Source organism: Oncorhynchus tshawytscha, linkage group LG21 (genome assembly GCF_018296145.1).
Source record: "Oncorhynchus tshawytscha isolate Ot180627B linkage group LG21, Otsh_v2.0, whole genome shotgun sequence".
In the NCBI taxonomy this organism is placed as follows: Eukaryota; Metazoa; Chordata; class Actinopteri; order Salmoniformes; family Salmonidae; genus Oncorhynchus; species Oncorhynchus tshawytscha.
Window position 1 is genome coordinate 6,610,132 of NC_056449.1, and position 12,145 is coordinate 6,622,276.

General features: G+C 42.5%; 1 protein-coding gene across 1 annotated transcript in view; it reads left to right on the plus strand.

Moving 5' to 3' along the window:
- The first annotated feature begins 6,362 nt into the window (after positions 1-6,362).
- Positions 6,363-12,145, plus strand: part of LOC112220473 (dedicator of cytokinesis protein 2) — a 186,137-nt gene continuing 180,354 nt past the window's right edge. Inside the window, exons 1-2 of the mRNA XM_042302941.1 lie at positions 6,363-6,525; positions 10,970-11,053. Of these exons, the coding sequence (XP_042158875.1) occupies positions 6,483-6,525; positions 10,970-11,053 (127 nt within the window). The 5' untranslated portion in view covers positions 6,363-6,482. The remainder of the gene's footprint in view (positions 6,526-10,969; positions 11,054-12,145) is intronic.

Below are 12,145 nucleotides of genomic sequence, written 5' to 3' on the forward strand. Positions count from 1 at the left end.
ACACACACACACACACACACACACACACACACACACACACACACACACACACACACACACACACACACACACACACACACACACACACACAATATCCTTGGTTGCATTCCACATAAACTTTTTTAGCAAAAAAATGTCAGCCTCCAACTTCTCTTTGTCAAAGAACATTTGAAGATATTTCATTAGTCAACACAGCCACTTCCTGTGCCCCAGATAAACCACTTGATAAATCAGCTGCTCACTCAGCTAAAAAGTGGAAACTGTTTCGAAGTGTTTTTATTTATTTATTTTATTTCACCTTTATTTAACCAGGTAGGCTAGTTGAGAACAAGTTCTCATTTGCAACTGCGACCTGGCCAAGATAAAGCAAAGCAGTTCGACACATACAACAACACAGAGTTACACATGGAATAAACAAAACATAGTCAATAATACAGTAGAAAAAGTAGAGTTACTGGGGTGCAAAGGAGAAAGATAAATAAATAAATACAATATGGGGATGAGGTAGTTGGATGGGCTATTTACAGATAGGCTATGTATGGGTGTAGTGATCTGTGAGCTGCTCTGACAGCTGATGCTTAAAGCTAGTGAGGGAGATATGAGTCTCCTGCTTTAGTGATTTTTGCAGTTCGTTCCAGTCATTGTCTGCAGAGAACTGGAAGGAAAGGTGGCCAAAGGAAGAATTTGGCTTTGAGAGTGACCAGTGAGATATACCTGCTGGAGTGCGTGCTACGGATGTGTGCTGCTATGGTGACCAGTGAGCTGAGATAAGGCGGGGCTTTACCTAGCAGAGACTTATAGATGACCTGGAGCCAGTGAGTTTAATGACATCATCGAAGTCGAGGATCAGTAGGATGGTCAGTTTTACGAGGGTATGTTTGGCAGCATGAGTGAAGGGTGCTTTGTTGCGAAATAGGAAGCCCATTCTAGATTTAATTTTGGATTGGAGATGCTTAATATGAGTCTGGAAGGAGTGTTTACAGTCTAACCCGACACCTAGGTATTTGTAGTTGTCCACATTTTCTAAGTCAGAACTGTCCAGAGTAGTGATGCTGGACGGGCGGGCAGGTGCGGGCAGCGATCGGTTGAAGAGCATGCATTTAGTTTTACTTGCATTTAAGAGCAGTTGGAGGCCACGGAAGCAGAGTTGCATGGCATTGAAGCTCGTCTGGAGGTTAGTTAGCACAGTGTCCATAGAAGGGCCAGAGGTATACAGAGTGGTGTCGTCTGCGTAGAGGTGGATCAGAGAATCACCAGCAGCAAGAGCGACATCATTGATGAGAAGAGAGAAGAGTCGGCCCGAGAATTAAACCCTGTGGCACCCCCAAAGAGACTGCCAGAGATCCGGGCAACAGTATTTGCAACAGTATTCATAGTATTTGCAACAGTATTCATAGTATTTGCACAAAACTCATGAAATAATTAACATTTCAGTTACATCTGTTATATCGGGCTCCCGAGTGGCGCAGTGGTCTAAGACAATGCATCTCAGTGCAAGAGGGGTCACTGCAGTTCCTCGTTTGAATCCACGGCTGCATCACATCCAGCCGTGATTGGGCGGCGCACAATTGGCCCAGCGTCGTCTGGGTTTGACTGGTGTAGGCTGTCATTGTAAATAAGAATTTGTTCTTAACTGACTCGCCTAGTTAAATAAAGGTTAAATAAAAAATAGATATCTGTCTACTGAAGAATTTATCATGTCAGACTGTAATGTTAAAGATGGGCGAGACATTCAAATTACAATCTCCTCTTTAACTGGCCACAATCTGCTTGGTGGTTGGGTGTAGTAGGCTTATAATTACACAATCAATGAATGAGGATTGGGAAAGCTTTCCCTAAAACTTGACAGTAAATCTAATATTTTAGCAGTGATGCCATTTCATCAAGGAGGTGCAGGAAGTTCAGCAAGCACTTCTGAGGGATTGGGGGAACTGATTGGTCTGCAGCATAAACCGACCAGGCAGATGTTGGCTAACCAAGGAAGAAATCCAAAATTAATCAGATGACGTTACTAATTTTGAGCAATCCAATGGCTGACTTGACTAATTACCTTTATTGTCATGTAATCTATAATCAGGGACTGAATCGAATTTTTCAAGTCATCCATCCAACCCTGTGTGTGCGTGTGCATGAATGTGCACATGTCTGTAGCTGTGTGTCTTTCTATTTGGTAAAATACCATATAAGGCTAGGTACTGTATATGTAAAAGCTGTATGGATTAACTGTAAAAGATGAGTTTTACAGTAGTTCCTGGCCCTCGCCTGTTTACTCCAGACTATACAGTGAGGTATATACATCCAGACCTCACAACAGGATGAAACAACACAGAGTGTCCTTACGGGAGAGAAGAATGGTATGGAACATCCTTGCTAAACATGTGGATCCATACAGTTGAAGTCGGAAATGTACATACACTTAAGTTGGAGTCATTAAGATTATTTCACTTATAATTCACTGTATCACATTTCCAGTGGGTCAGAAGTTTACATACACTAAGTTGACTGGTCCTTTAAACAGCTTGGAAAATTCCAGAAAATGATGTCAGGGCTTTAGAAGCTTCTGATAGGCTAATTGACATAATTTGAGTCAATTGGAGGTGTACCTGTGGATGAATTTCAAGGTCTACCTTCAAACTCAGTGCCTCTTTGCTTGACGTCATGGGAAAATCAAAAGAAATCAGCCAAGACCTCAGAAAAAAATTGTAGACCTCCACAACTCTGGTTCATCCTTGCGAGCAATTTTCAAACGCCTGAAGGTACCACTTTCATCTGTACAAACAATAATACTCAAGTATAAACACCATGGGACCACGCAGCCGTCATATCACTCAGGAAGGAGACGCGTTCTGTCTCTTAGAGATTAATGTACTTTGGTGCGAAAAGTGCAAATCAATCCCAGAACAACAGCAAAGGACCTTGTGAAGATGCTGGAGGAAACAGGTACAAAAGTATCTATATCTACAGTTAAACAAGTCTGATATCGACATAACCTGAAATGCCGCTCAGCAAGGAAGAAGACACTACTCCAAAACCATCATAAAAAAAGCCAAAGCCAGGTTTGCAACTGCACATGGGGACAAAGATTGTACTTTTTGGAGAAATGTCCTCTGGTTTGATGAAACAAAAATAGAACTGTTTGGCCATAATGACCACTGTTATGTTTGGAGGAAAAAGGAGGAGGCTTGCAACCCAAAGAACACCATTCCAACCGTGAAGCACGGGGGTGGCAGCATCATGTTGTGGGGGTGCTTTGCTGCAGGAGGGACTGGGGCCCTTCACAAAATAGATGGCATCATGAGGGAGGAAAATTATGTGGATATATTGAAGAAACATCTCAAGACATTAGTCAGGAAGTTAAAGCTTGGTCGCAAATGGGTCTTCCAAATGGACAATGAGCAAAATGGCTTAAGGACAACAAAGTTAAGGTATTGGAGTGGCCTTCACAAAGCCCTGACCTCAATCCTATAGAAAGTTTGTGGGCAGAACTGAAAAAGCATGTGCGAGCATGGATGCCTACACACCTGACTCAGTTACACCAGCTCTGTCAGGAGGAATGGGCCAAAATTCACCCAGCTTATTGTGGGAAGCTTGTGGAAGGCTACCCGAAACGTTTGCCCCAAGATAAACTATTTAAAGGCAATGCTACCAAATACTAATTGAGTCTATGTAAACTTCTGACTCACTGGGAATGTGATGAAAGAAATAAAAGCTGAAATAAATCACTCTCAACTATTATTCTGACATTTCACATTCTTAAAATAAAGTGGTGATCCTAACTGTGTCACGTTCTGACCTTAGTTCCTTTGTGATGTCTTTGTTTTAGTATGGTCAGGGTGTGAGTTGGGTGGGCAATCTATGTTATTTTTTCTATGATTTGGTATTTCTGTGTTTGGCCTGGTATGGTTCTCAATCAGAGGCAGCTGTCAAATCGTTGTCCCTGATTGAGAACCATACTTAGGCAGCCTGTTTTCACCCTTGAGTTGTGGGTGATTCTTTTTCTGTTTAGTGTGGTTTGCACCTGACGGAGCTGTTTCGGTTGTGCTTTTTTGTTTCTTTGTTTGATAGTGTATAAATAACATGAACAAGTACCACTCTGCGCTTTGGTCCTCACCTTCTTCCACCGACGACCGTTACATACTGACCTAAGACAGGGAGTGTTTACTAGGATTAAATGTCAGGATTTGTGAAAAACTGAGTTTAAATGTATTTGGCTAAGGTGTATGTAAACTTCTGACTTCAACTGTATATACATTGTGACACACTATTCCCAGTCTGTGAGTTCTAACACGATTACAAAAGTATACATACAGTATGCAACACACACTGAACAAAAAGGTCTGAATGCACAGATAGTTTTTTTTGTGTGGGGCGTTTGAGTTGCGTATTTAGGGTTGCAGGGGACATTGATTTGTTTAATTGAGTGGGATGGACTCATTATGAATCCATTATAATTTATAAATTAATGTGCGTTAGTGTGTAGTACCGGGGCCGTTTTCCAGCAGCTCTGCAAACATGCACCCAGACACACTTTCAAAACAGGATAAATATGTTATCATTCATATTCAGTTTCATTGTGGTTTCCTGTCTGTCAGTTTGAAAGCAAAGCTCTTCGGCAGTGGTTTCAAGTAGCTAAGTAAAAATAATTTAAAGTACTATTTATATTTTTTACAACTTGTACTTTTACTCCACTACATTCCCGAAAGAACATATGTACTTTTTACCTCCATAGCTTTTCCCTGATACCCGAAAGTACTCGTTACATTTCGAATGCTCAGGCAGAACAGCACAATCGTTTCAATTCACGCACCTATCAATATAACGTGTTGTCATCCCGACTTCCTCACTAAACACAAATACTGCGTTCGTAAATGATTTCTGAGTGTTGGAGAGTGCCCCTGTCTGTCTGTAAAAATAAATGACAAAAATGACATTGTGCCATCCATCTGGTTTGCTAAATATAAGGAATTTGATGTGTAGCATTTACGTTTACTTTGTACTTTTCCTCAAGTATGACAATTGAGTACTTTTTTCCATCACTTTACTTAAGTACATTTAAAACCAGAAACTTTTAGAATTTTACAGAAGTCCTATTTTACTGGGTGACTTTCACTTTTACTTGAGTCATTTTCTATGAAGGTATCTTTACTTTTACTCAAGTATGACAATTGAGTACTTTTTCCCCCACCGCTGGTCTTCTGATATAGGATCTCTCCATTCTGTTCCCACAGGATCATGTAAGTAATGGACCATGGATGCATGCTGTGGCGAACCGAGCATGCGGTGGACTGTGCATGAGAGAGGTCACTTGAATGAAATCGGGTTTGTTATACAGAAATCAATTTGACCTTATTTGGATAGTTTTATCTCATAGGCAATCGATTATTATGTTATCAAGTCAAATTTGGACAAATAAAAGTTCATCATTTATGTGTGGGTTTGCTCAGTTCTCATGTCTCTAAAAAGTGAACACTTGCTTGTAGTGTGCAACTACTGTATATAGTTATGAGCTCTTGTCAAATGTAATGTATACTCCCCTCTTGTGGATAAGTGAGGCAACTACACGCTGCACATCAATTTTACGGTCCCATCACTCATAATGAGAGATTGGTGTTGCAGTAGTAAGCTACATCTAGCCTCCTATTGCCTATTGAATCCGTGCAGCGGAACAGAATCGTTAGCTCCCAGATGGTTTACCAAGATTAGGCTACATCCACAGTGGGAGTGGACTGGCACAAGCTGTTTTAGATGCAGGGCTGGCTGCATCACTCTGTCTGGTCACTCCATCAGACACGCAAAGGAGCAGAAAGAGGAGAGAGAGGAGGAGCTTGTGTTTTTTAGGAGCACTGCCAAAGCAGGAGCTGAAACATGTTGCCAAGTATCTGTTGTGTTTTATATCGAACCATAGTAGGCCTATGGATGTTTTTTATATTTCAGATAGGCTGCCAACAAGTTAGTAAGATCATTTGCCACTTTAGACTAAACTATTGCCTTACATAGTACACTCACGCTGCCCATTGAACACTCATTGAGAACAAGTTCATCGTTCGGACTACACAAAAGGGGCTATCTAGAACCTAAAAGTTCCCTATAGGAGAACCCTTTGAAGAACCCTTTTTGGTTCCAGATAGAACCCTCTACATAACGGGCAAAAAGAGTTCTACCTGGAATCAAAAAGGGTTCTCCCGTAGGGACAGCCGAATAACCTTCTTGGAACCCTTTTTTCTAAGAGTGAGGTCACATAGAGAGCTACAGTTAGTGAACAGGCCTCTAACAACTACTGAGACGGTTATCCCATGACAGAAGAGAGCAAGAGAAGAGAAAGTGAAGAGGAAGGAAGGAGAGGGGGAGGAGTTATCTGCTTTCATATACAGACCAAAAAAAACACAGAAGTGAGAGGTAGAGTGGAGAACGTATCTCAGACACCCAAAGAAGGAGAAAGAGTGTAAGGTAGAGAGGTGGCGAGAGAGAAAAGAAAGGCAGTCATGGCTCCTTGGATGACGACCACAACGGAGCGATATGGCGTAGGTGAGTAACCCACACGCACCTGTGCAGTCTTAAGTGTGTATGTGTGTATGTGCTTGTGTGTGTTTGCTTGCTAGCTTGCAGAGGGTGATCTCCGATCGCCCTCACTTCCTCCTTGACAGGAAGTGGGCAGACCTCAGGTAACTGACTCTAACATTCTGACTGTCTGCACAGACATGATAGAGAGAGATGAGGTAGAGATCACTGATGGACCTCCATGTTCAGAGAAACAAAATGGGTGCTTAGAGTGCTTCAGTGGCTGCATCAGACAGTGACTTTGTGACATGACTGTCAGGAATCACTTGACACACATGATAGCATGCCAGGCTCAACCCTGACATGTTTCCTAATCAGAAAGACTGATTCTATCACTGTCACTTTTCATAAACATGAACATATTGATCTTCAGAGCAGGGTTTGTATTTGTTGCAGTAGTTCTACAATGCATTAGAACAGTGATGGGCCCCACGGGCTGCACGCACCCCCCTTTTGTTTAGGAACTCAGTCGGGGTCTCGACTTACTGTTGAGAGTTAGAATAGTAGACAACTGCTGATGCACAACCAAATGTTTTTCATTTCACCTTGCGTATTCTACTATTCTAACTCTCAACAGTAAATTGAGCACCCGAATGAGTTTTAAAATGTAAAAAAAAAAATGTGTTAGTTCGTCTAAACGTGTAGAAATCATGGTCGAATTACAGACTGAAGCAACCCATTGATTTTGTTAGTCGAACATTTCTCTCCACCCCATGGCAAAATGAGTAGAATTGCATGAAGTGAGTTATAAAATTGCTAAATCTTCTCTCCGCCTAGGGCTGCCATGGTAACCTTACCGTCAGTCATGAGTCATGACCCCCAATTCCCGGTGACCATTGTTCAAGGTAATCCCATCCCAAACTGCGTAAATTAATGGAGCTGATGGGTAGCCTACCAAATTTACTAAAGGCCCTCACTAATGGCCTGGTACTCAGCACTCTATTGTCCCTCTAATCACTCTCTAAACACTTCCTGATTGAATTTGAACAATCTGAATGATGAGTACAAATTGTGATGGGAGTAACAGGTCCTGTTCCGAAATGGACACGCGAAAGCGCCGGACCCAATATGTATAAATAAACAGTTTTAACTCATTCCGAAAGTACCTAAAGGACAACCAGACCCGTCACCTTATTGACCCGGTCTGATCCGAGTGAGGGAAGCAGCAGAAAAGCCAATAATTTTGCTACTTTGGAGCTATGGAGAAAAGGGAGGGAGAGAGAGAGGCACAGAGTGACAAGCTGTAGGCTATGGGGAGGTGGAGTATGTGCAGTGTGTGTGTGTGAATGTATGTGTAAGACAGAGCACTGGAGCAGGCACAGTGGGAGAGACTTTGCAACCGCTGTTAACTCATGCCAGACTAACTTCTTGCTAGTTATTTATTACTCCATCCGATTACATAGTACCTGTCTTGACTGCGTCACACTGAGAGAAACTAGCTAACTGCATTGCTGCGCTTCTCACCATCCTACAGTTAACCTACACGTAACAACAACTCCATTCAGATTATAGCCTAAATAGCAGCTTTTGGTCGTTGCGGCCTTTCTTTCACATTTCACTTTTAATTCTGTCATCTTCCATTGATTAGATATACCACAACTTGCTTGGTATACACGATCACTCTTAGAAAATAGGATTACAAAAGGGTTCTTCAGCTGTCCCCAAAGGAGAACCCTTTCTGGTTCCAGGTAGAACTCTTTTTGGTTCCATGTAAGAATCCTCTCTGGCAAGGGTTCTACATGGAACTCAAAAGGGTTCTACCTGGAACCAAAAGGGGTTCTTCAAAAGGGTTCTCCTATTGGGATAGCTGAAGAAACCTTTTACGTTTGAGAGAGCACCTGTTTTTCTAAGAGTGCAGAGCAGTAATGAAATTGACTTTCTCTCCGCTGGAAGCACACGGGTCAGAGTGCCTGCCTTCCTGGCCACGTTTTCCAAACCATCAGTATAAAGTCACACCATGCAGTTCATATGTTTACATTTGTCCTAAGACATTCCCAGGTTTATAGTTCTATCACAACCAAATAAATAATTCAAGTTATTGTGATGGTGTAGGCTATATTAAATAGATTCATTCAACCCCCCCCCACGAAGGCTTGCACCAGCAAGCGTGTATGTGTGGAAAGCCTGGAGATACTAAACATGTTTAGGTTCATTAACAGTCAATTACCGTGAGACCGGCAGCATTTGCATGCCAATTACCAGCTGGCAAAATGTCATGACCGCCACAGCCCTATAGTCTCCGTCCCAATGGCGAAATGTGTAGAATTGCAGCAAACTTGCTTTAAGACTGCAACATTTTCTCTACATCTCAGGGCAAGGTGTGTAGAATTGCAGGAAATGAATTCTAAAATTGATAAATCTTCTTTCGTGTTCGATTGAAAACACAGGAAGTGTAGAAGGGAGGAAGTAACATGAGGTTTCTGGCTGTCACAAATAGAGCAGTGGCACAGTGGGCGTGAGTAGGTTTCCATTTCTAGCATCATGTGTACACAGACCTGTAAAACACCAGAACAATGGAAGACAGTGTACAACCATATTATTACTGATGGACAAGAACGGTTTTTGAGGGGGGTAATAACTATCGCTATTGGACATGTTAAAGAAGGCACACAATTCTTAACATAGTCGTACAAACATATATCCTCTTTTCTTTTTGTAATCTGAACGAGCACATATACACTGAGTATACCAAACATTAGGAACACCTTAAATATTGAGTGTAAAACAGGTTCGTTTGTGGATGTTGCTTCAAAGCCTAACACAACGAAGTGGACAGAGCTTTCTTTCTAAGGTGATGATTCATTCAAAACACCCATATGTGTTTTGGAGCTTGTGCCTACTACCCGCGGCAGAAAATAAAGATAAAACAAAACGGACTAAAAATGCCTTTTGTACAGAATTGGTAATCGGTATACTCCCAAATTAAACACGTTTGAGTAATTGCCTTTGAGTGTGGGCTGTATTATTATGCAAACTGGATGGACTGGTTACTTTATGCTACACTCCAAAATGTCTACCCACAAGTCTGGGAGAGAACATATAGCCCTAGGTGATGCTGTTGATTCATTGATTGTGAAGGGCGGCTTACAGTTAGCCTACAATTATAGTGAATTTGTATTTGTAATAGGGAATGTGCATAATTAACTGGGTGACACATCTCGATGGGGCAGAGGGGCTGTCAACAGTTTAGTGAAAATGTGTTTTGTTTGCGAAAACATGCCGCTATCGATGTTCCCCGAACAAATTTCACTTGGTTTCCCAAACTAAACACTGGGTAGCTGCAGGAACAGGGTTGGAGAGCCCATGGCACATAGAGTTTGGGCGGGATATCACCTGTCGCGCATCTGGGCCCCGGACCCACTACCGATTCTGGGACACACCGTGTGACGCAGACAAACACCTCTGGAACTTTCCTCGCTGTGTGTGTGTGTGTGTGTGTGTTTATCTGCACATGTGTGGATATGTATGGATATGTTAGTATGAGAGAGAGCATTTGTTTGTCAGTTACAGTATACAGTATATATTTGTGTCTCTGTGTGTCACAGTGCAGACAGACATCTGCCAGCAGGGTGCCCCTAGGAGGGCAGGAGAAGGAAGGAGAGGGTATGAGGGCGAGGGGAGGTACTGTAAGATAGATCAACTACGAAATTTGCAGGTAGAATTGGAGTCTATCAAATAACATTACTTGCATAATTTCGAATCCACTTTTTACGTATCCACTGACTATCTTCCTAATATTGAGTTGCACTCTCCCTTTTGCCCTCAGAACAGCCTCAATTTGTCAGGGCATGGACTCTACAAAGTTTCAAAAGTGTTCCACGGGGATGCTTCCGTGTGGAATCCAACGTTTCCCACAGTTGTGTCAAGTTGGCTGGATGTCCTTTGAGTGTTGGACCATTCTTCATACACACAGGGAACTGTTGAGCGTGAAAACCTCCGCAGCGTTGCAGGTCTTGGCATTTACTACCAGGCCCCGCTCAAAGGCACTGAAGTCTTTTCTCTTGCCCATTGACCCTCTGAATGGCATACATACACAATCCATGTCTCAGTTGTCTCAAGGCTTCAAAATCCTTCTTTAACCTGTCTCCTCCCCTTCATCTACACAGATTGAAGTGGATTTAACAAGTGACTTCAATAAGGGATCATAGCTTTCACCTGGATTCGCCTGGTCAGTCTATGTCAGGGGAAGAGCAGGCGTTCTTAATGTTTTGTACAGTCAGCGTACACGCTTGTTCCCCAACAAGCAAAACAAAAATCGAACATGCCCCCCCTCCCTCCCCCGAACAAGGAACGTTGATTGTTTTTGTTGGGTCTAAAGTGTTGCAAACAAAAGCTAATGGTTATTTTCGTTTCGGTTTCTTCTCTCTTACTGGTGTGACATTCATTGGCCATCTCTCTGTGTCTCCCCTAGTAACATGGAATTTCATTGGCCGTGGGGTGAAGCAACTGTCTCTGGAGGTTGGGGACACAGTCCACATCCAGGAGACCTGCGATGGTGAGGGAGCTGACTGGCAATGTTGTGGTTTGACTGGGAATAATGTGTGTGTCTGGATGTCATTCTTTTAGCTGATTACTACTAAGACAGTTTTACAGTGTGTGTAGGTGTGTGTGCTGTGACTGGATGGGATATGTGTATGTCCTGTGACTGGATGTGATATGTGTATGTCCTGTGACTGGATGTGATATGTGTATGTCCTGTGACTGGATGTGATATGTGTATGTCCTGTGACTGGATGTGATATGTGTATGTCCTGTGACTGGATGTGATATGTGTATGTCCTGTGACTGGATGTGATATGTGTATGTCCTGTGACTGGATGTGATATGTGTATGTCCTGTGACTGGATGTGATATGTGTATGTCCTGTGACTGGATGTGATATGTATGTCCTGTGACTGGATGTGATATGTGTATGTCCTGTGACTGGATGTGATATGTGTATGTCCTGTGACTGGATGTGATATGTGTATGTCCTGTGACTGGATCCTGTGACTGGATGTGATATGGATGTGATATGTCCTGTGACTGGATGTGATATGTGTATGTCCTGTGACTGGATGTGATATGTGTATGTCCTGTGACTGGATGTGATGGATGTGTATGTCCTGTGACTGGATGTGATATGTGTATGTCCTGTGACTGGATGTGATATGTGTATGTCCTGTGACTGGATGTGATATGTGTATGTCCTGTGACTGGATGTGATATGTGTATGTCCTGTGACTGGATGTGATATGTGTATGTCCTGTGACTGGATGTGATATGTGTATGTCCTGTGACTGGATGTGATATGTGTATGTCCTGTGACTGGATGTGATATGTGTATGTCCTCTGACTGGATGTGATATGTGTATGTCCTCTGACTGGATGTGATATGTGTATGTCCTCTGACTGGATGTGATATGTGTATGTCCTGTGACTGGATGTGATATGTGTATGTCCTGTGACTGGATGTGATATGTGTATGTCCTGTGACTGGATGTGATATGTGTATGTCCTGTGACTGGATGTGATATGTGTATGTCCTCTGACTGGATGTGATATGTGTATGTCCTGACTGGATGTGATATGTGTATGTCCTCTGACT